Below are 25,311 nucleotides of genomic sequence, written 5' to 3'. Positions count from 1 at the left end.
CAAGACATCAAGAAGTACCTGCTTTGGTGGAGACCCGAAGAGACCCGAAGACAGGTTGCTAGAAGGTAAGTCCCTTTTTCCCAAGAACCCCGACTTGAGATTCTATGTAGATGTGTCCGATTTAGGTTGGGGAGCTCTGCTGGGGGACAAGGAAGTCTCCAGAATGTGGTCACAAGAACAGAAAAGCAGGCATATAAATGTGAGAGAACTGAAAGCAATCAGTCTGGGATTGCAAGCCTTCGTGTCGGAAGTCCGAGACAAGATTGTTGCAGTACACTTGAACAATACAACCACCCTGTCCTATATCAGCAAGCAAGGGGGAACTTATCCTTCTCCCTTTACAAGGCGGCGAGGGACCTCCTTTGGGCTCATTGGAACCAGACAAGAATTTTAACAAGTTTTGTACCAGGCAAGATGAACATCTTAGCAGGCCTACTAAGTCTCAGCAACCAAGTGATACCCACAGAATGTACTTTGGATCCATTAATCTGCCTAGACCTTTGGAAATTGTGGGGAAGGCTGACAATAGACCTATTTGCGACCTCCAAAAATCACCGTCTTCCGCTTTATTTTTCTCCAGTTCCAGATCCCTCAGCATGGGCAACAGATGCCATGCTTCTAGACTGGTCCGACAAGTGTCTGTAAGCCTCCCCTCCCTTCGGCATAATAAGGGAAGTCATAAACAAGTTACGGTCTCACAAGAATGCCTCAGTGATAATCATAGCCCTATTTTGGCCACTAAGGGAATGGTTCTTTGACTTGATAAGTCTACTTCCCGACTTCCCAAGACTGCTACCTCAAAAACACAAGCTTCTCAGACCCCATCTCAGGCAATTCCATCAGGGGTTTCTGTGTTAGCCCTGACGGGATTCAAACTGTCAAGAAGCTCTTCAGAGCTAAAGGCTTTTGAGAGCAGCTTCAGAAGCTATCTTAAAATGTAGACAACAGTCATTGTCCAGTGTCTACCAAAATAAGTGGGCTATTTTCCACACATGGTGCAAAAGAAATCACATTTTTTCCTCTACAACATCTGTAACAGAGATTGCTGATTTTTTTTTTTTTTTTCGTTTTTGAGAACTTCTAGGGGTTTATCCTCTTCTACATTAAGGGCTACAGAGCCATGTTGCACTCGGTATTCAGACAGGGGCATGGATCTTTCTTCAAATCAAGACTTATCTGATCTTATTAAATCGTTTGATACTTTGAAACAGAAGGATGTTGAACAAGTGTCGTGGAACCTGGATGTGGTTCTTAAATGGCTTTCTGGTCCACCTTTTGAACTTCTTGGCTCTGCTTCCTTAAGGGATTTATCTAAGAAGACCCTCTTCCTAGTAGCCATAGCTACAGCCAAGAGAGTGAGCGAGATTCAGACTCGATAAAAGGATCGGTTTCTCTGATGGAGATGTGATATGTTCTTACACCCTTGGTTTTCTCGCAAAGAACGAGAATCCAGCGAAACCTTGGCCTCGTTCTTGTAGCATTAAGAACCTAGTACAAGTAGTGGGTTCTGAAGACGAGGAGAGATTCCTTTGTTCAGTAAGGGCACTCAGATTTTACCTCCATCAGACTGACAGTATAAGAGGTCCTTCCATTAACTTAAGATGTTCAGTGAAGAACCCCTCGCGACCTCTTTTGAAGAATACCATCTCATCCTAAAAGAGATTTCATTCGGGAGACACATGCCCAAGTAGGAGAAGAGCTTCTACCCATTTTGAAAGTAGGAGCTCATGAGATTGGGGCTGTGGCGACATCTTTAGCATTCAAGTATAATCTCTCTTTCTTCCATTCTCCAATCCACATATTGAAAATGTAAGTCAGTATTTTCATTGCACTATTTACATGATGTTGAAACAGTTTTTAACAATTGCAGTACCTTGGGTTCTTTTTTGGTGGCTGGCAAGGTGTTGGGGAAGGAAGTATAGGAAGCATTCCTTCTGTCCTTATTCTACGCCTTGGAAACTGGTGTCAAGTCTTAGGGATGTCTTGGGGTACTGTGTACTGGGAGGCCCACCAGGTTTTTTATGGTTGGGTGGTGGTGTTTTTAAATTTTCTGGTGTAGGTAACCGAGTTATCTGGTTATTGTGTGTCAGTACTGTGCCCAGGGCAGGGGTACCATTTTTTACTTTGCTAACATTCGGAAAAGTCTTTCGCTAAGAGGTCCCCACTTACGTAGCAGGTGACACTTGGCTATACTGCCACACCTCTACGGGGTAAGATGAGTGCCATGAGAGGTAGTATCTTCCTGCAGCAGCTCTGTCACCAGTTAAGGAAACAACAGGCATCTTAATGATGCTAGCAACCTTTTCTATTCTCAACTCATTACATTTATTAATGCTTGGCAGTAGGATAAGTCCATGAGCCTACCTCCAATCGATGTGGGAATCAGCTATGTAATTACTGGTAAGTTACTTATATAAAAATGACATTTTTATAATAAACTTATATATATATATATATATACGTAACAAGTAATTACAGAGTGGGAACCCCCCTCCTCCCCTCAAATGGGCATTACAGCATAAACAAATTGAGCCTCTCTTCTGTGTTGTTCCTCTCCTTCCCTGAAAGTGGGCGGGACCAGTTACTTACACCAAAAACAAAACAATAGAATTGCTCCCACAGTTTTTCAGATTTTAGCTGCCAGTTACTAGAAATTGATAGCTATAATTACTTGGGAAGTATATATAAAACTTTATTGTATTATGAAAATGTCTTTTTTTTTTTTTTTTTTTTTTTTTTTTTAAGCTTTGTTGCCATTCACGTAAACTTGTAGATGACTCACGTAAGCTAGAAGTGTAAAGAACACTAAAAACAGTTTAGTGGGCATAGTCAATCAGTACTAGAGTTTACTGTTCTTATATCTTTAAGCATGATGCAACTGTAAAATCTTTTAATTCAGTTGTAACCCAAAAACATTAAGCTTCTAGTGCTGCTAAAGTGATTCCAGGAAGGCAAAGAAAAGACCTCAAGGAGCGATTGAATTGCTAGATTTTTTATGGCCTTAGATTCATTTGCTGCAGTTGCCTGCCATTATGACATTAAGTCCACTGTTAGGCACATACTAAGAAGGAAATATCAGTCCTTACAGCTGTTACTGCAGCTACAACAACAGGTTCAGAAATACTACATTATGCAAAATGTTTCTTTTGATTAGAAATGGCTACTTTTCTGTTAGTGCAAGATTGCTTTAAAAAATGCATCCCTAGAGACTCAAATAACATTTGAGATGGATTCCTATCCTTGTACTAATCCATAAAAGTAGTAGAAGGTGAAGGGTCTAGCTCTGCAGACTGAATCCAGCAAAGGCTGTAATTTCAGGAGGTGGTTTGGACTTTGAAATTTATTGCTTAATGGAGAAGCAGCTTCTGGATGCTTAACAAGAAGTGTACATGAAGTAAGAAAATTTACTTAAGTATTCAGTTCTGATGAAACCACTTGTTGTATAGACAAAATGCCACAGAGGACATTTATTGGCCAAGAAGAGAGGTGAGCACCAGGTTTTAAGGCAAGATAAGGGAGGTTGCTGCAACTTTGTTCTAACACCAAGAAGTTTATGATCCGAACACTTATTTCAATCCCCAGAGGTGAGGGTGGGGGGATAAGGTCAGGCTACTGTGTTTCCTCATGCTTGGGCAGAGGATCCAGCTTGACCTGTCATGGATTCAACTGGACCTCAAAGTCCCTTGCGTGTTTAATCCATGGAGGTTGAGCTGGAGAGGCATTTTTACAAGGTCATTGCACTAGTCTTGCTGGCCCATATGGTAAACCATAGTTCTCTAAATTTTCATAAAGTGATAATGACACTTGAGTGAGTGGGTGGTTCCCCCCCCCTCATTCATCTGCAACTACCTTGTTACCAAACTTTCAATGACTAAACCAGCTTTCATCAAAAGTAATCCATATAAAAGATTTGAGGTTTATTCATAAATGAAAATGCAAGTTATATTCAAAACTTAAACATTTTTCTTGTTGCTGACCTCTAAGACTACGTACTCATTACAAAACAAAAGTTTCAAGGGAATTCGATGACCATGAATTTGGGCTAGTATTTGAAAAAATTAAATTTACTTTTATTATAAACTGTTTTATTGTGATCCAGCACATGTGAGTGTGCTCGGAAGTGAGTCAGAAAAGTTATCAACAAGAGTAAATTTTTCAAGGAAATATATATCCACTTTTGTGGAATGAGTTTGAATCTGATATCAGGAGGCAAGTTTGTAATGTACATTATAAATGATAGGACTATGCAAGCCCAAATAAAGATGATTAGTGCTAAAGTGCTGGCGACTACAGGTATGGAAGTATGCTCAGTCAGTGGAAGATGGCATTGGATTGATTGCTAATTGGTTGTACTTGCTGTGGTATTTAGAAATACTAAATGGCTGGTGATTTCCAGCCATTTTATGCTGATTGATTGATCCCCATGATTTTGAGCTTTTACCGAGTGTCCTAGTCAAGGGGGTCTTACAAGTCAGTACCTCTCAGAGGCTTGTGATGACGTACATCCTTACTATATATTTTAGGATTCTTGGGAGGATGTTGTATATTATGTAAGTGGCATTTGTAGATTTATTTCAGAATCTGTTTTTCTGCAAAACAACTAGTCTATCTTGATTTTCAATATATTTTTGATGGTTTCAGATTCATTCAGTTTTATGCAAATTCTTGATTTTATTGCCAAAGATGGCCTTTAATGATGAAAACAATAAGAATACTGGAGTGTGTCTTCTTTTGTGAACCCTACCTTAACAACAATCCTGCTAACCTTACCATCTACCAGTAAAATCCTTGAGCTATATAAGTATTTCAGTTACCTGTAAATGAAGCATTAGTCTGGAATTACTTACCCCTGAAAGACACCCATTCCAACTAAAAGCGACTCAGTCTTAAATCTTTTATAAGAAGGAATTTATCCAGTAATCAGCTGTTCTCCTCATTTTAGGCCTCAGACCATGAGAATGTTTTGTTTATTACAATTGTTCTAAAAGTTTTCCACATTTTCTTAACTTTACATATTTTTCCTTCCTTTCTCAGGTTTCAGAAGGGATAAAGTGCAACAATGGCGGAGGCACACTCTGCTGTGGCATTCTCATTTTCAATTTCTCATGAAGGTGTCCATGTTAACTATGATACTGAGGTGCTGCATGTTATATGGCATTCAGGTATCCGTTACTGGCGAAGAGGTATTCAGCGCATTGTTGTAAGTAAAATTAATCCATGTTATATTGTTTTAGCAGTTATGTAGTCTCTCTAGTTAAACTTATTTTTCAATACTGATTTTTCAAATCTGTACACTGAATTTCTCATTTCCTTTAGTATACATTCTTGTGTCTTGAGGAATGTAAACCAAAGTATGGTATTCAAAGTGCTTCATTAACCTAGTGTATTCACGTTACTACAGAACTGTGCATCTATAACTACAGGCCAAGTGAATGCAAAAAAGAATGTATATTGCTATATTTAGTACAAGTATTTTAAGCTGTGTTCTACTCATGAGTACAGTAAGTTTTGCCTTCTATAAATTATAGAAAATTCAAAATTTTGTTTGACAACTAAACTGTGTATATTATGTGTGGGGGACCAACTTGAAATTTTGTGTATTTGGATCTACTGCAGTACAGGTATGTCCATTCTCTTATTAAATTATAGTAAAAAGATAGGGTAATTTACCTTCTGAGGGTCATATGGGTTTGCTCTTAATGCTTACTTGAGTCATCCAGCTTTTGCTTTAAAGATCTACTTTTATTTGAATGTATATCTTACAAAAAGATGATATGATGACAGTTTTTATTTGAAGATAAAAATTGGTTGAGAATCGATGTACTGATCAGTATAAAGAGGCATGTGTCTTAAAAGCTTCTATCAGTGGAACCATCATTGTAATAATAGTATTGCAATACACTCCCTGAACACCTGAATTAGCCCTTAATCCCACTAGCCCGAACAACTCTCAACTACCCATCCCACTATAGTGGGAATTTTAACAGCCAGTGTTACCAACGCTGCAGGTAAAACCTTGTCACTTGAGCTACCATAACAAACGGTTGGCAACGCTGACACAGGTGTGCGCCGACACGCCCCATTTACGTCAATTGCTTTTTGTTCGCGCTGCTGGAAGGTTGTTTCCTTCTGCAGTGCGAGGTTTTAATCCTATTGCCCGACTTCTCTTTGTATTTTGGACTTGTGGTGAAGACCTGGATTGGATTTAACGGTTTTTCTCCTGGATTTTCTGGATATCATCGATGTGGAACGTCTTTTAAATTTGGACTCGCTGGTTCCGGTCTCTATTGTGCGTCACGGACTTTTCACCTTCTACTACCGTGCCATCGGCTTCAACGTCGGCCTCGACTGTCTACGACAGTGGACTCTGGCGCTCATCGCTTCTTCTTCCTGCAGACGGATGAGTACCTTGAGACACGATAGACATTCCGTCAGGTATGTAGGAAGGTTAATTGTGATGTCAGACTCATTGCGATGAGTGTTCCCATTGGAAGGCACAAGAGAGGGATGATTACATTCATCATCGCAAGTCTTTGGCTCGTAACGGCGGCAGACGTCGGTCAGATTCTCGTTGCCTCAGTGTCTCAGACTTCTGCTACAGATCAGTTGATGGATTTAGCGAGTTCAATGGTAGTCAAACAGATAGAGGATAGGATTGCAGTTAGTAAGGAAAATTCAATAGCTAGTCTTCTTCAACATTTCTCAGTTAGGGATAATAGTAGTATTAGGATGTCTAATTCTTCTTCCTTTTCAGCTCCCCTGCCTGTTCCAGAACCAGCCCTAACGGGTGCTGAGGGTAATGGCAGAACCGCATGCCTCCAAGTGGGTAGGGTCTGCCGGCCCCCTCGGCGCGGAGCAGGCAGTGAAGGATCCCCAACCCCCCCTGTAATATTGATAAATGTAATGTTGATAATGTTAGGATCAAGATCTAGGTGTGATAAAAGAGGATAGGTTTGGTAGTGAGGAGAAGGTTTTAACGGTGCAGTGTCGTTCTCCTGAACGGGTTCTGGTTTCGGGTTCGAGTGGTTTTTGTTGTGCTCTGACAAGAGTTTCTCCATCTCTTCTTTCGATCTGGCTCAGTCTCAAGTCAATGTTTCAGTTACGTGGGGCAGAATCCTTCTGCTTTCACTTCTAACTCACTTCCTACTGTTTTCTAAATCTCCTACTGTAGTTTCCCCCTTCCCTGTATTTTCTACTCCTCCATCTAGTAAGGCGGATTATGGTGTGTCCTTTCGGCTTCTAAAGTAATTTGCCTGACCTGCAATTGGCTGTGGCGGGTTATAAGACGGATGGCGGGTTTTTTTTCGACGGGTATAGACCTTTGGCGAGAGGTTATATTTTTTCTCGAATGTTTTCTCTAACATTAGAGAGTATGTGACACAGTAGTGTCCAGAATTCATGTCGGATATGTTTTCAGGATTATTTAGGGAGGCCAGATTCGGTGTACCTTCTTTCTTTTTTGTTCTAAGTTTTCTTCTTCATTATCTGTCGCTTCATCTCCTGCTCCCACATTCTCTGTTACCCCCTTTTCAGTCTCCTCTTCGGCCCTTTCTTCTTCTGCTCCGGTCTTTCTGCGGCTTCCGCATCTTCCGTTTTCCCTCTTCCTTCGATTTTGGTTTTCCTCACAGGTAACTTTTTTTATGCGTCTGCTATTCCTATGCCTCCCGCCTTTTCCTTCCTTAGTACAGTCTTCTCCGGTAGGAGGAGCTTCCGGACAGGCGAAAACCCTGTTTTCGGCAAATTTTGGCCGCAGGGGTCTCTTGTTCCATCCCTTCGGGTATGCGCAACCCCTTGCTTCCGCTTCATGCGGCTGTCCCGATAGCATCAGGTATTTCACAGGGTCTTCCCGTCGATTCCAGTTCGGGTTTGCTTTGACAGAGCATGTGGTACTTTGTTCGAGCGGTCCGCGGCTTTCATCGCCTGCATTTTCCGCGGCGGTAACTCAGGCTAGCTTCTACCTCTTTCATTCTCTCTCCTTCATCTTCTTCCGTCCCTCTACAGCGGTTTCGTTTGCGCATCCTCCCCCAAGATTTAACAATGTTGGTTTGGCTACTCTCACTCGTCTTCCCCTTGGTAATAATGGGGAATCGACTCCGGGTTTTTTATCGGTTTAGCCTTCTCTTCCCGGCGGATCCAACAATACAGATTCAGCTCCGGGTACCCGATTAGGTGCAGGTGCGCAGCATTCTGGTTAGGCTGGTCCGATTGCGGACTCTTCATCGTTGTCCGGGGCTTCGTCCAGTGCCTCCTCCTTTGTCGGTCTTAGACTGTTCGGACATTGCGGAACAGGATTCTTATCCGTAGGTGCAGGAGATTCTGGCGGATTTAGAATGTCCTCTTGCCAGCAGTACGATTACGGACAGAGGTTTGAGTATGTTACTTCATCGTACCCTCAAGCAAGAGCTCTGGACCTCCTGATTTTGAGGTTTTTATGACACTAAACCAGCTTCTGCCGCTTTTTCGTGTTGGCTGGTTTGGTTCTATCAGGTTAGCCAGGCTTTGGAGGAGGCGGATGTTCGCTTGGCATCGGTAGTTGCTTCTAATAGACAGCACTCTTCTCTTCTCTCTCCGAGTAGGACGACTTACGCAGTTCGAGGTAATCCTTCGGCAGGCGTCAGGTTGCCCCTCAACAAATCGGTTGAGGCATTCCTGTTTAAGTCTCCGGTGTCGTTTCAGCTCGTAGGGACTTCTCTTAGGGAAGCAGGTGCTTGGGGGTATGTGTTGCGCAATCAAACTGAGGCTCTTGCGCATTCTTTCTGGATGCAGTTAAGTTATTATAATGCGGGTTCTAAAGAGTGATGGCTATGTCCCTTCGGATCCTTGGCTGTTGGCAGCCTAATTATTTATCTCGAGGGGTTTGGCTTACCAGGAGAAAGCTTTGGCTTCGTCTACGACGTTTGGAGCAAGAAAAGTCGAAATTTCTATCTTGGTCATCTTCCCCCTCAGTATCCGGACATTCATAAGAGGGATTGCTTAGAACACCATTAGCCTTAGCTAATTCTTGTTCAAGGATGATGATGTAGCCAGTATGACGAACATGGTTTCTTCTAACTCATGTCTCCGGTGTCGGCAATTATGCATCGTCAAGGATGCAGTGTGTTGAAGTATCGAGACGATATAGTGTGTTGCAGTATCTAGACGATACAGAGCGTTGAAGTATCTAGACGATACAGAGCGTTGAAGTATCTAGACGATACAGAGCGTTGAAGTATCTAGACGATACAGAGCGTTGAAGTATCTAGACGATACAGAGCGTTGAAGTATCTAGACGATACAGAGCGTTGAAGTATCTAGACGATACAGAGTGTTGAAGTATCTAGACGATCGTTTAACTGGCCTCCTCTCCAAAGGAGCTACTAAGAGCGAGGGAATTCTATGGAATTCTTAACATATTCAGGTAAGCAGATTCTCTCTCTTCCTCTGAGGGTTTTCACAACCCTAGAGAGAGTCCAATCGGTCCTTCACAGATAGAAGGGTTCCCGTCCAACAGGAACGGCCATTACCAGCTTGGAGAAGCTTCTTAAGCCCTGTACACACTTGGAAACATTGTTTGGAAACAATGTTTGGAAACGATTTCCAAACAGTTTGGAAACTGTTTCCGAAAACTTGATTCCAAACAGTTTGGAAACTTTCCGTTTTGGAAACAGTTTGCAAATTATTTGTAAACTGCTTCCAAACAATGTTTCCTGTCCACACCTCAGTTGTCGTCATGCCTGTGATGAGTGTAGAGGTTGCTGCAGCAGCGTCTGCATTTTACTTGGCACTTTTGATAAAGTCAAGGGAGGTCAAGAAAAAGAGAAAGATATGGGTGAGGAAATTTTTAGAAAAAGGACCCTATGGTGATTTGCTTTTGGAGGAACTGAAATTAGATGGTGGAGGTTTCACCAATTTTGTTCGGATGTGCTCAAGTGACTTTGAACTACTTTTACGGATGGTGGCTCCCAGTATATCTCGAAAGGATACAAAATACAGAAAGGCTATTACACCCGACATGAGACTGGCTATTACACTGAGGTATCTTGCAAGTGGAGATTCCTTTACAAGCCTCATGTACACCTTCAGGATATCAAAGCAGACCATCTCAGCTGTGGTTCCTGAGGTCTGTGAAGCTTTGATCTCAGCACTGAAAGGGTATGTTAAGGTAGAAAACCAGAAGTATTCACTGTTTTAAAATGTCTTCTCTCTCTCTCTCTCTCTCTCTCTCTCTCTCTCTCTCTCTCTCTCTCTCTCTCTCTCTCTCTCTCTTTTACCTTATGGCATTTAAGAACAATATGAAAGGTGTGTTTACTAGAAAAACATATTTATGTAGGAATCATATTTTAATCACAATAATTACTACATGAGTTTGGGGAAGGAGAGCAACTTGGAGTAGAGGCACCACTTGGGGTGGTAAAGTACTGTGGGATGCCTTGCGATGTTGGCACAGGAAACCCTGAATACCTTTGTCCTGTATATGAAGTTTGTGGGGTGAACTGAGCCGCACCCTCCCCAAAGTACCCCATGTCCAAGTTGAAAATTATTTTATTAATCTACACTTATTATAGAAAGTTTATCAGCTATCCCCGTCAAGGCATCCATCTTTTTAATTCTATTTTTGTAATCCACATTTGTTACATCCCACAATGTTGGGGATGAATGCAGCAATTCAATTAGTTCTAGAGTTTTCTCGGCAGACCACATGGTGTTATCACTGCAAGTCTCGAGTAGGTACTAATTCATCGTCACCTCGGCCCCACACATACACACACACATACACGCAGTGTTTCTCATTCTGGATGGGAAACAGTAATTCGTGAAATGGTGTTTGGAAATGGTTTGCAAACAGTTTGGAAACAGTTTCCAAACTGTTTGGAAACAGTTTGTAAGCAGTTTGGAAACATTGTTTGCATACAGTTTGGAAACAGTTTCCAAACTGTTTGGAAACTGTTTTGTTTGAAACCGTTTCCAAGCTGTTTGGAAATCACACCAAACATTGTTTCCAAACAATGTTTCCAAGTGTGTACAGGGCTTTAGGCTCTTTCTCTCTCTCTCTCTCTCCTCTCTCAGGGTCTCTCTCTCTCTCTCTCTAAATTCCAGGGTCTCGTGTCCGTCAAATCTCTCTTCAGGTATGTCTCAGGAATCGCTGGGACTTCCACAACGAGAACGCTGTTATAGTCGGGAGCGATTCTTGCCTGTTGGATCGTTTGTGGTAGTCAGAAATGCATCTGATGGGAAAGGTCTATCGACTCCCCTCTTCCTGACGTTCATCTGTACACAGATGCCTCAGATCAAGGTTGGGAATCAACCTTGGAGGAATCCAGGCCTCGGAACATTGAACATATTGCGTCCCATAAATTCTTTAACACTTTAAGAGGGGTGGTATACTCTAGAGATCTTCATGCCTTTAATGAGGAGGAAATTCTCAAACGATGCCCCCTTGCATATACCAAGTTAAAAACTGGGAGGCGATGCAGCCATCCTACTAACCTTCTCCTCTAGTTATTTACCTGACACCCTCATCGTCGTGGAAAGGATGCAGGTAAAAAATACAAACGAAAAGCCAAACAATGCCAGAAATGTTACTTAATACGGCCATATTCAAATCTCATGTATTAATAAAAAAAGATGTTCTGTATGCTCTGTAGAGCACGACAACCCTGGGAGTGTGAAGCAGCCCGGTACTGTTTTCAGTGCGAAGGCGACCACACTCCAAATTCTAGGACCCTGCCCCAGGCACAGGTTCGAAGAAGAAGTGCTGGCAGTGGCAGACAACGAACACATCAGCCTTAGTGCAGCAAAGCGGGTGGTAATGGCAGCGAATAGAAGTGCCAACTCCACTTATGCTTCTGTCATAAGGTTGATGAAGAATCTAATAAAGCAAAGCCTCCAATAACATCTACTAGTAGGCTCTGGAAACCTGCTTCTACATCGATAAAAACAATAATCAGAACCCTGAATCACGAAGTACTTTGAAGCCTAGTACCAAACACTGCACTTCAAAAAGCATGGACAATCTACACCACAAAGTGGAAACAAAAGTAAAGGCAGGAGATTCAGCACCCAAACAAAGCTTGCAAACATATGCGAACATTCCCACCAAGAAAGAATCGAAGGAACAGCCCCAAATAAGGAGAGCAAACTCTAACCCTTTCGGTCTTACTACCACTAACAACAGGGATAAGGTAGCAGCTGATTTCCACAAGAAAGCGCACAAGGAACACATCCCCAGTGATGAGGGTTTTATAATAAAAACATCAAATGGGTTCAGTGCGCTGGAAGAGATCTCCCACCCAGAAAGGTGAGTCCAAATGTATATAAAGCCCAAAGCCAGGTGAGTGCTTACCAGTCATGCCGAATTAAGACTCAAAGCAACAGCAACAACAATATTCAGAAGACCAGTGAACACCCTGACCATCAAAGGCATAACACAAAATCTGATGGTAAGCCAAAAACCCGACCTTTAACAAGGACGAAAAGGGATCAAAAAAACCACCTCTGATAAAGGAGAACTTTCCTCTCCAACCTAGGATCGGCACTTCCTCCAGTGAGTGGGAAGTAGTATTTTAACTTTTTTACATTCACTTACGACATCCTCCAGTGGAACTGCAAAGGTCTCAGAGCCCGTTCTGAAGATCTTAAAGTTTTAATGAATGAATTCAGCCCAGGGATCGTATGCCTGCAAGAAACAATGATAGGAAACTCTCCTTACAACCCTGGACTTGATTATGCCATGTTTAATTCTACTCCCCAGTTGGTGATCGTGCTCATGGAGGTGCTGCAATTATTATCAATAAGTCTTTGCAGCACTCCACAATACAACTAAATACAACTCTCAAACTTGCAGTGTCTGCCATCTTAGACAAGAGGATCACGGTCTGCTCACTATACCTCCCACCAGACCTTTCTTTTAACATTGGAGATATTCAGTCCTTGATTAACCAACTTCCCGCTCCTTTTCGTATTAGGAGATTTTAATGCCCACAACCCCTTTGGGGAAGTCAGTGTTTAGACGGCAAAGGAAAATAATTGAGGACCTTATTGATACGAATGATGTTGCACTATATAATAATGGGTCAATGACCTTCCACAATATTCATCATAATCATCTTTCTGCACTGGACCTTAGTATTTCTTCAACAAATATCCACCTTGACTTTAACTGGTCTGTTAATGAAGATTTGAATGGCAGTGATCATTACCCGATCCATCTGAAATATGCTGTAAATGCCCCATCTGAAACATTACCTAAGTGGAAGGTAGAGGATGCTGACTGGGACAAGTTCAGTCAAGGAGTCAATCTAGATAAGGAATTTGAGTCATTTCATTCTCACCTGGATGCCTATGACTACTTCATTGAATCCACTCTGAAGAGTGCCGAGGGCTCGATCTCTAAGACAAAAGGTAAACCTGTGCAGACCTGCAGTTCCCTGGTGGAATAAGACATGTGGTACTCTGAGGAAAGTCACTAGGAAATGCTACCGACGATACAAAACTAGTGGCTCCCCTCAGTCTAAATTAATCTATAATCGCTGCTTAGCCAAGTGCGTTTTATAAGAAAGCCAAAAGAGAGAGTTGGCTTTATTATATCAATGGAATCAATTCCAAAACTCCATTGAGAGTGGTGTGGCTTAGGAAACTGAGTGGAAAATTTGTTGCGTCACCATTACCCTCATTAAAAGTCAATAACACTCTGATCACAGAGCCCACTGAAGTTGCCAGTGAGCTGGGAAAACACTTTTCTCAAGTTTCCAGCCCTGATAATTATTCTCTAGAATTTCAGAGAATTCGAAGGCTGAAATGACTCTGAAATTTGATTCGGGAAAATCTGAACCATACAACCACAAATTTTCCTTAAGAGAATTTGGGAAGCACTCTCTTCAACTGAATCAACAGCTCCCGGGGTGATTCAATTTTATATGAAATGCTTAAACACCTCCCAGATGATGCCAAAAAGTATCTACTCAAGATTATAAACAAAATATGGGAAACTGGAATTTTACCCAAGGACTGGAAAATATCCATAATTGTCCCCATAAAAAGCCTAATAAAGACGCTCCCAAGCCACCAGCTATAGACCAATAGCTCTTACCAGCTGTGTTTGTAAGCTGATGGAGAAAATGATAAACACCAGATTAGTTTGGCACCTGGAAACTAAAGGACTAATAACTCCATTTCAATTTGGTTTCAGGAAAAATCGTTCCACCCTTGATCCTTTGCTGAGGCTGACCAATCAAATCCAGCAAGGATTTGCCAAACGATGTCAGACTATCGGGTATTTTTCGACCTAGAGAAAGCATATGACACTACTTGGAGAATTGGCATCTTAAAACAATTGCACAAAATGGGCATATGTGGAAGAATGATTAAATTCATATATTCCTTTTTAACAGAGAGATTTTTAAGGTTAGAGTGGACAACACACTCTCCCAACCTTTTGTGCAGGAGGAGGGTGTTCCACAAGGAAGTGTGTTAAGTGTGACACTTTTTCAGTTGCAATAAACAGTATTGTGCAACAAATATCATCACCTGTTAAATGCTCGCTTTTGTTGATGACCTTGCAATATACTGCACAGGATATGATGCCTCGTCAGTATGTAAACATTTGCAAAGGTCTGTTAATGCTATTACAAAGTGGGCTGATGAGAATGGTTTTAAATTCTCTTCCTTGAAAACAGTTTCTGTAAGATTTACTAGGTGCCAGCGTGTGGAAGAGGTTCCCACCCTTAGTTTAAAAGGATCTATCATTCCTTATGAAAAGGAAGTAAAATTTTTGGGAATGACCATTGACCAGAAATTGACATGGGCCAGCCACATAAATGCCTTAAAGACTAATGTTAAACAATCTCTCAATATTTTAAAGGTTGTCTCTGGATTTAGTTGGGGAGCTGATAAAAAATCCCTGCTGAGACTGTATGACTCTACAATGTCGATCCAAGCTAGACTATGGCTGTCAGATTTATTCCCAGCTTGTAAAACCAAGCTGAAGGAACTGGACGTTGTACACAATATGGGGCTGAGAATATGCTCAGGAGCTTTTAGAACTTCGCCTGTTGAAAGCATATATGTTGATACAGACCAACTTCCCTTGATCTAAGGAGGCAAGAACTAGGATTAAGATACATGGCTAGAATTAAAAGTGCTCCCAAAAATCCCTCCTTCCAAGTGCTGAGGGAAGCAGACTCACGGGTCTTTTCTGGTACAAGAGCCTCTAGACCATTCCAAATTAGACTAAATGAAGATGTTAGGGATAGTCATCTTAAATCCCAGAAAGTCATGGAAGTGAAACATCCTGTGTATCCTCCATGGCTTATCCCAGCAGCATCCGTGTGCAAAAAAGCATATAACAAAAAAGACTGTCCTGAGGAAGAGATTAGGGAAAGTTCTTGGAGCACGATACTGCCCATACTAATGTGACAAAAATCTATACTGATGGATCAAAGTCGGATAGTGGTGTTGGCTGTGCAGTTATCCTTGGTGATACAGCATATACAGCTAAACTACCTGACTTTGCATCCATATTCACAGCAGAACTAACAGCCATAGTCTCTGCCCTGGATATAGTTTTTGAAAGTAGCGACACTAATTTCTTCACTACTCGGACTCTAAAAGCACTTTAGAAGCAATAAAAAAATTCAATAGCTTCCATCCATTAGTTCAAAAAGTTCAGGAATCGCTCTTCCATTTGTATTATCTGGGTAAATCTGTCTCTTTCTGTTGGGTCCCTTCTCATGTGGGGATTTGTGGAAATGAGATGGCAGATAGGGAAGCGAAAGGTGCTAGTGTCTATTCAGAAACAGCCTTTAGTAAAGTGCCTCATACAGACCTAAAAGGTCCTTTTAGATCTTATATTTTAAACAAAATGGCAAGAAAGATGGACTTCTTCTCTTGCCAATAATAGAAAGTATAGAAAAATCAGAAATAGTATATTGTTATGGGCTTTCGTCTTTCCAGTCGGATAGACGAACAGAAATAGTTTTAAGCAGAATGAGGATTGGGCACACTTATTTGACCCATCAGTTTATTTTAGAAGGGGCAGCCTCCCAGAGTGTGCTGCTTATGTGGTGAGATGCTAACAGTGGAGCACATTCTGGTTGCTTGCCCCAGATATTTTAACCAAAGAGAGAGATATTTTAGAGGTAAATCCTCTGTGATATTTTGGGAGATGAAGCAGATATTTCTGCTCTCATCCCCTTTTAAAGTCTATAAACATTTTTAATAAAATTTAATTATATTTTATTAATCACATCATAGATATATATATATATTTATTTATTAAGCATTTTCTTCATTAATTCATTCATTTATCATATTGTAATTTATCTATGAACCATCTTCATCATACACTCATTAACTCATTTTTCATAATATAATTTATTTAGTTTCCATTACGGCGCTGAATGGCTTCTTTGGCCCCAGTGCCTGGGCTTTTGCCCTAAAACTCATACATCCATCCATCCATCCAGGCCTCGGAACGAGAGTAGTCAATAAATCTTCGGGAAAATCAATGCTGTAAAGGAAGCCCTCAGTTGTTCTCAGTCTTAGTGCGCTACAGAGTAGTGGCTATGTTTAGCGACAGCGCAATTGCCGTGTCGTATCTGAAGAACTTGGAGGGGAACAGGCTCACAGAACTCAATACTATACTATAGCACATAGTCCTGAGAGGGTGCGAAGAACGAAAGTGTATCTTCTTCCCCAATTCATATCGGGAGTCTCAAAGTATGGGCAGATTCGCTAGGTCGCTCTCGTTCAGGTATTAGAGGGGAGAGTGGACTTTTGACTCTGGAAGTAATATGTCAGGTTCTCCGGAAGTGACCAGCAACTGTCGACTTATTCGCGACATGATTAAACCATCGTCTTCTGGATTATTTCTCTAATGGTATCCCTATTTCAATAGTCACCAAGGTGACGTTACAAGTTGGAATCACATGCAAGTGTATGCCTTTCCTCCAACCGGTCTCATTAGTCAAGTAATAGGAAATTACGGGAGAGTGTCAAGATGACCTGGACTCTAATAGCTCGCCTTAACACGCTTGGTTTCCGGAACTCCTAGAGCTCCCTATGGAAGTTCCGTTGTCCCTACCAATGCGAAACTACTACTTCTCAGACGACCGCATTCTTTCTGTTATTTTCCAAACCCTCGCGTGCTGGACCTAGTTGCAAGGCAACTGTAGAGAGAGCCGCTAAACAGTCCGGACCCCCTAAAACTGTGCCTAAATAGTTTTCTTTTAGATTAAGTCAACCCGTAAGCCTTACCAGGTTCAGCTAGAATGGTATAGAAGTTAGTGTCGTAAGGAAGGTCATTCCAACTCTTGACCTTCCATAGCCAAAATAGCGGATTTTCCTTTATTCCTCCAGAAAATTAAGTCTTTCGTATTCGGCCATTGCTGACTACCGCTCAACGATTAGCGGTATATTTAGTTTCCACATTCCTGAAGTTTCAAGTAGTAAGATAATCGTTGATTAAGTTATTGTAAGATTGAACGTCCTGTTTTTGCCGACTCGGGCGCTCTTATTGGGACTTACTGGAAGTATTTCAATATTTATCTTGCTTTCCCCTGCCTTTGAACCTATTGAAACTATAACGTTAAGACACTGAGAAGTTGCCTTTTCTTACGGCTTTAGCTTTAGCTAAAGGGTTGGGTGGCTTCAGGCAGTTTCGAGGTTGGGTTCCTGTGCGAGAATGATACATATTTGTCTGTCTTCCGAAATTTGCGGCGACGACAGAGTCGGAGGTTAAAACTCTGCCTCGTTCGTTTGTTCTTTATCTGCAAGTGTTCATTACTGGTGATCCAGCGGAGATACCTTTATGTCTGGGGGGAGCATTAAAGTCTGTTTATCAAGGGTTGCGAAACTCCTTCCGCTTCTGCACACACTTGTCTCTCCTTGAATCCTTCCCGTCCACGTCAGAGGATGTGATTAGTTACATCGGAGGGCTTCTCAGGGTTATTCTTCGTCGACTTCAGCTCTGTATTTTCCCGACCGCACAGTATTCGGAGTATGTCCAATTCATCTTCCTTTTCCCAGGAATTATTTACTGCCATCTATTCTGGAAGCAGCTACTTGAAAGTCCGTCTCAGTGTTTACTCATTTTACTTAGTGATGTTCGATTCGCCTCACAGCGTTTAGCGGCGAAGTGTATTATGTAGGGTGCGTTCATTTAGCTGAGGGGGTATTAACGCTGAGGTTCTGAGGGTTATTCTCTTAAGGGGGGGTATACACGGTCAAACGGTTCATCGAACACGGTTCGCAGACCTGTGTTTGGAGTGATGTTCGGATGTGTGAATCGGGTATTTGGTTGTCGAACACATTGTCGAACGGTTTGAAAAAGTCTGTTCGAGCCTGACTTTGTGGGCGGGGCTTCATTGTCCACAAACCGTTTGAATGTGAGAACGTGCGTCGAACATCAAACTTCAGTTTATAGTGGTAGTAGTAACAACAGTAGCAACACCAATGACTCTGAGATCATGAGATGTCGCACTATTTTGCACGTGTAGCGGTGAAGTCTATTATCTAAGGTGCGTTCATTTAGCTGAGGTGGTATTCACTTAGTGCGGAGGGTTATTCTCTTAGGCCACATTAGCGACGAAGTCTATTTTCTATTTTCTAGGGGCGTTTATGTAGCTGATGCGGTAGTCGCATAGTGAAAAGATTCTTAGGTTAACCAGATAGAAGAATTCCTTTTAGTCTTTAGAATTCTCAGGCAACAGTGATAATATAATCACATGAACTTAGGTTTAGTACGTTTTAAGTATCTTAGTCTTTGATAGTTTCCCTACAAGAGTCCAAGGGGTACTCTAGTAGGCTAGGCTATTTCGTCGGCACGGCACCGATACTTCTTTCGCTCGTCGATCGTCGGACCTTATCCGGAGGATCAGGGGCTCGGCACACTGCTTCATTTCCCTCCATACATGAGGGGCTATGAATAGCCACATGGGAGGTCACCGTACTCCTCCATACATGAGAGGTTCTGAAGAACCACATGGGAGGTCGACGGACTGAGACAGTACGGACCTGACGGGCGATCAAAGTACTTTCCATCATGTCTCATCACCAAAAGCAACGATTGATAAGGTGAGTGTTTAACTAGATAGGTATCCTAGCCGAGAGTACTGACCTGACTCGATCAAAGTACTCTCCAACAGGTCTCTTCACTGAAACCATTGATTGATATGGTGAGTGTTTGGCTAAATGGATATCTTATGCAGTGCAGATTGGTGAGCTACCATCTCTGCGGTTGTCAAAGGGCCGTGCAATAGAATTGATCCCTCCTCTAAATGTTGTTAATCGGGCTAATTCAGGTGTTCAGGGAGTGTATTGCAACATGAAGTTTTCATAATAAAACTAATATTGTAATACTTACCTGAACACCTGAATGATTCCCACCCTCCTTCCCCACATCAATTTCGACCTTGAATAAAGCAATTGACGTAAATGGGGCGTGTCAGTGCACACCTGTCAGCGTTGCCAACCGTTTGTTATGGTAGCTCAAGTGACAAGATTTTACCTGCAGCGTTGGTAACGCTGGCTGTTAAAATTCCCACTATAGTGGGATGGGTAGTTGAGAGTTGTTCGGGCTAGTGGGATTAAGGGCTAATTCAGGTGTTCAGGTAAGTATTACAACATTAGTTTTATTATGAAAACTTCGTATTTCTTGAAGGCCTCTGCAGCCAGCTGTACATTGAGAAAATAGTAGATAACCTGAACGTTTAGGTTGGAGAGGAGCATTGTTTGAAAGACATTTTATGAGTGATACTTCTAGCTCACTTGCACTAGAGTGATGAATAGCTGTTGTTAAATTATTGCCAGTGGTGTTTGTGTCCATGTCTGGACTAAATGAAAATGTAAAATTTTTCATGATTTTGCTTAATACTTGTAATATGTTGCACACCTATCATTTTTTATGGTTTGCTTAATAATTTCATCAGCTTGCACACTTACTACCTATCTGCACATTTGCCATTTGAGTGCAAGCAGGAGGAGGGATCTTTGTATATATTGAAAGGAAAATGGCAGCATTAAGGTATTGAAATGAATTTTAAGAGTCAACGTTAAGCTGTTTCATGTTATGTTTTAGTTGAATAGTTGTGCAAATACTGTATCTTGTTATACATCTTCTACTGTACTACCTGTCGTCATCTTTGTCCTTAGGATGTAAACAGGAATCTTTATACATAATTAAATGTAAGCATTACAATGTTAAAATTTCAATGTTTAGCCTAAATGTTTTAAATGGAAGTTCTTAGTGGGTAAATTGACTCTGCCAAGCCTTTTTGGCTCTTGTTCCTTGGACTGTTTACCCTCTCCTTGCCCTCCTTTTCCTTGCCCTCCTTTTCCTCATCTTCACCTTCTACTCCTTCTTCCTCTCATAAGAAGAAGAGGTCTCAGAAAACTTTTTACAAGAAGTCTCATTGAACTTCGAGTAAGTTCCCTTCCTCTCCAAGGGCTGGTGGCTGATTTTGCAAACCTATGGATGAAATGTTTTCCTTTGGAAAGGATGCCACTGAGTTTTTTTTTTTTCCAATATATGACTTTAATCATTGTTTATGCTTCAGCTGATGTAAGTAGAGAGGAGTTAGCACTGCATTCTCATTCAGTGTGTGCATGATTCCCAGATTGAGCATGTACAGACAGAGGATCCACATACAACTGGTTGCCACTGCATGATATTGCTGGGTATTGTAGTGAACCACAAGTGTTTGTGGTCGTGCTGACACTTTGGATGTTCTGGCTTGTGTATTACCCCTGACATGGCTATTCATAAGAGTATTTACCCATAGCCTAACCTATACTAGTTTGGCTTTGGCTGATCATAGATAGGAAAGTCTACAGGAGTGTTGATTGTGGACTGCAGTGTTCATGCTCTGCTCACGAATCAACCTCAGCTATAGGAAAGCTTTGGTTTAGGACTTGGCTCTACCCCAGAATCCCATCATTACAGATAAGGGGAGAATGATTCCTTGGTCACATGGTCTTGGTCCTGATAGGAGGTTTTAGCTAATGGTTGTGTCTGGATGCCATTTTGACAGTTGACTCTCACCAAGGCAATCAGGGTTAATATGTATTTCCTGAAGTTAATTATGTTTTATTAATATTCTCAGGCAGCTGCATTTTGTCATCTTTTTGTGGATATGTTGAAAATGAATCCCCCTCCCATGGATCTGGTGACTGACCCCCATTCAAGACCCAGTCAGTAATATGAATGCTCTTATCTACTTTCAGAAAACCAAATAACTATACTATGAAGTTGTTTTTAATAGCATGACAAACCTTACGGTTTAGTGTACAGAATTAAGCTCAATATTATATCTGATCATAGGTATTTGAAGCTTACATTACTTTCTCATACAGTACTGCTACAAATCAAGTTTCTGTAATTTTCTTCCTAAACTAATGGATGTGTCAGACTTAGTAATCAACAAAAATGTGGAAACTTTGTCACAAAAAGATCTGCAGCATCCTGCTTTGAGACACTCAACGCTATGTTAAGAACATTTTTGTGAAGGCAGGTAATGATGTACAGGAAACTTTGCTCAATAACTTCAGACCTCCAGGTGGAAATATTGAAGCAGTTACCCCTCATAGATCTTTCAACACCGATTAAGAGAGAGTATTTGACAAAGACCTCTAGTACTTCTGAAATACAGTAGATACCTTCCTCACATTTATTCAGTTTAGAAACTAAGTGGAAGTAACAACACCGTTTCATTGACCTCCTCTCCAGAACATTGCTTGATTACATGACTTTGACATCAACCCATCATTGTTAAGAAATTGCTTCAAATGTTATGAATATGGCTGCATTGAATTAAAACGTCAGTTTCATTTTCATTGCAAATGTGGAAATTCCTCAGATTGAAAGATTTACTCTTGATATGTATTTGAATAGGATTTCCTCCCTGACCCTGTACATGTTGCCATCATTTGGGGGCTTGGAGATGGAAGCTGGGAGTTGGTGTCACAGTGCTTTGATGGTGTTGGATGTTGGGTCCGTGAAAGGCTTGCACCTGGGAAATTGTAGTCAGGCCTTCTTTTTTTTCTCATAGTAGTAGTTCCATTTTGCTTTTCTGCTGTCAAGGTGAACTTTGCAATGAAAACTAAAATTATTTAGATTGTGGATGGTTCTGTTATTGAAACTTTGATGTGGTGTGCCTCTCTGAGGTGCTTGGTGTGTATGACTAAAGGGAGGCTTTGCTGTTGAACCTTGCCCACTTTGCAGGGTACAGTGTTAGTGGACTGATGATTGTTAAGTCACTGAGGGTTAGGTGTACTATTCTGAAGGGTCTCCCAGGGTAGCTGCCTTTTTGAAAGTAGCAATAGTTTATTTCTCCTGTAGGACACACGCTGAAGGGAACCTGTTCTAATGAATTTGATTTTTTTTGTATAGGGAATGTGGGTCCAAAACTATTGATGTGTAGTACAGTCTTGGTTGTATTTTTGGATTCTTCCAATAAGGTGAAACATGGAGAAAATTAAATAACCTTAGGAACTTTTTGGAGTAAAAGAAAGTGGGAGGAGCTGAATCTGGACAGGATACAGCCTGGACCCATTGCAGTTCTCTGTTGGGAAGTGAAAACTGGTTAGGGATCTGAATGCTAGAAAGTGAAAACTAAATACAGGCAGTCCCTCGTTATCGGCAGGTTTGATTATCGGCGATCCGGTTTTACAGGGCTTGTCTAGCAACAAAATCGCCGATTTCCTCTTATCAGTGCCAATAATATGGTATTGCCACTAATACATACCTAACAGAGGCGCCAATAACCGAAAATCAGCATTTTTCGGCGCCAATAACCGCCAAAAATTGGCAATTTTTGGTTATCGTCACGCCATCAGAACAAAACCCCCCGCCGATAACCAGGGACTGCCTGTAACTTCACTGAGACTTAAAAACCACTTAATGGATGGACTTTCACCAACTGGAGGGACTGTGGACAAATGGAGAGTAAAGTATGGTTGATCAGAACAGCCACCAAGAATTTGTCAGGGATTTGTCTTTGTTTTGATCTGTGGATGGCTTGAGAGTTGAAATAGTGAAACATGACAAGTAGTGGTGTGTAGGGAGCAGTCATGTTGCTCAGTAATGGAGATGAACCAATAGAGGAGAATATTTTGTTGGACCCTCTTAAAACAAGATACAGTTGTGTGGAGGATTTTGAAGTCTGTAACTTTCTGAGCAGGAAAATTAAGGAGGCCTCTTGGAAGGTAGCAAAAATGGAGTTTGAAGGATGAGATCTTCTGCTGAAAGTTGGTCTTTTGAGTTATGATGGAGAAATAAAATCATTTATGCCTTAACCGTGGAAGTGCAAAAGTTGCTGTGGTTTGGACTTGTGTCAGAAAGGTGCTATGGCAACTCCAGATGTGTGTCCTGTGGATCAAGTGATTTTACAGCAGGGTGGAGCTGTGGTGAATCAGTGTGCATGTGCTATGGTCGGACCACCGTGTGGGATCTAGGTTGTGTGCACATTATATGTACAAGACAGAACTGGGAATGCTTCATGGTGGAGCTGGAGTTTCCAGAAGAAAAGCTGGACTGGAGCTGAAGGTGAGAGAATTTGGTAAATCAGAAAGATATCTATATAGATTTTAATGAAAAGGGGTAGTCAAGGTCAAAATGATTGTATAACAGATGAACTGGAACAAGCAAACAATGTACAAGGTAGAATTATATCAAAACAAGGATTAGGTTAAGAATGCAGTTAAGGGGGGGCGGGGGGGGGTGAACATAATACGAAAGACCCAAACCTATGTGGTTAGCTGTAACAAGTGTAAGTTGGGAAGGTTGGGTACAGCATCATTATGCAATTGGGGGAAAGCAACCAAAGCAATGTTTCCTAACTTCAAGGTAGTGGGAAGGGACAGTTGGAAAGAACTGCCCCTAAATACAAGAAACAAAATGCTGGTGACAGTGAAGTTAATCCATTGTCAAACCAAAGTCAAGAATACAAGGGGATTTAAGGAATCAAACAATGGTGGTCCATCCAGCATCACAGATGGTTAAGCAATCAATGGACACCCCACCTCAGTATGTAGCAAATGAAAAACTTTTCATGGATTGGAGTGAATACATGAGACCAAGAGGTGATCGATCCCATTGCATCCCATATACCTTTCACTGGGTTCAATAAAAATTTTATCTAAAATAACCTCAATAGTTTCTGCAACCGGGACATTGGTAAATAATGACTCAACATCAAAACTGGTCATAGAGCTTATGCTTTAACCTCCTCTTGGGTATATTACCATAAAGAAGTAATGTTCTTGCACAAATATTTTTCTGATAACTGGTTTCCATCCCGTGTTTACTTTAAACACTGTAAGAATTTCCTTAATAAGAAACTATCCAACCCTTCAGCTAATAGTAGAGTACCTCACAAGAAATTTTATGCCAGTTTTCCTTACATCATAATGACATACTTAGACTTAACTTTAAGTCTGCAATTGAAAAACACTTTAACATGCTACAGGTTATTCTAATCCCAAAAACCCCCTCCAGATAGGGTCATTATTTAAATTCAAAGACAGAATCTGCCCACTTATGCAATCCTCAGTTGTGTATAAATATACTTGCCCTAAAAGTAATTTGGGGACTTATGTTGGCTCAACAAAACGATTGCCCAAAGTCAGAGCAGATTCTCATAAAGGTATTAGTCATTGTACAGGTTACAGATTGTCCAACCCAGAATTTTCTATTAGAAATCACTCAAAAATTTGTAATAGGTGTGTGTGTGTGGTGCCAGGAAGGTGACGTCGTAGAGTGGTGTTGTAGAAGGAGCTAGCATGAGGTATACTAGCAATGTGTCTTCTGAACTAGGTTGAGCAGTGTCTCTACAAGCAGGGAGACACCTGAAGGGGGACTAGCATAGGTTATGCTTGCAGTGTGACTAGCACCTTAGTGGTTTGCTGGGGCCAGTATATATATATACTGTACCATAGTCCTGTATGTTAGGACAGAGTAGCTGTAAATTTTGCTGACTTGCAAATATCAAGTATTAAGGTGCGAATGAAAAATGGTAGTTGCATGGTTTATAACTTATATAACCAACCTAATAAAAGTTACGATATTGATAAACTTAAAGATTTACTTAACAATACCAAGGAACCTACATTAATAGTAGGTGATTTTAACGCTCACAGCCCAATATGGGACTGTCATTGTACAAACTCAAATAGAACAGGTAGTAAAATAGAAGAGTTCATGGATTCAAACGACATGTGCTGTATAAATGATAACGAAATTAGTACATATTTTTCAAAAGCACATGGAACATTTTCCTCAGTAGACTTAACTTTATGTACAGCAAGCATAGTTGACAGATTGGATTGGAATACAGTTGA

General features: G+C 41.2%; 1 protein-coding gene across 5 annotated transcripts in view; it reads left to right on the top strand.

Annotated features, from left to right (window-relative positions):
* The window catches only part of whd (carnitine O-palmitoyltransferase whd), a 195,008-nt gene that overhangs the window by 22,013 nt on the left and 147,684 nt on the right, over nucleotides 1–25,311 (top strand). For all 5 annotated transcript variants that reach the window (XM_067089946.1, XM_067089942.1, XM_067089932.1 and 2 more), the window contains exon 2: nucleotides 5,035–5,200. In XM_067089946.1, coding sequence (XP_066946047.1) covers nucleotides 5,060–5,200 — 141 coding nt within the window. In that variant the 5' untranslated portion in view covers nucleotides 5,035–5,059. The remainder of the gene's footprint in view (nucleotides 1–5,034; nucleotides 5,201–25,311) is intronic.

The sequence above is a fragment of the Macrobrachium rosenbergii genome, chromosome 4, assembly GCF_040412425.1.
Source record: "Macrobrachium rosenbergii isolate ZJJX-2024 chromosome 4, ASM4041242v1, whole genome shotgun sequence".
NCBI classification, from domain to species: domain Eukaryota; kingdom Metazoa; phylum Arthropoda; class Malacostraca; order Decapoda; family Palaemonidae; genus Macrobrachium; species Macrobrachium rosenbergii.
Note: the sequence above shows the minus strand (reverse complement) of the source record. Positions and strands in the feature narration are given on the sequence as shown.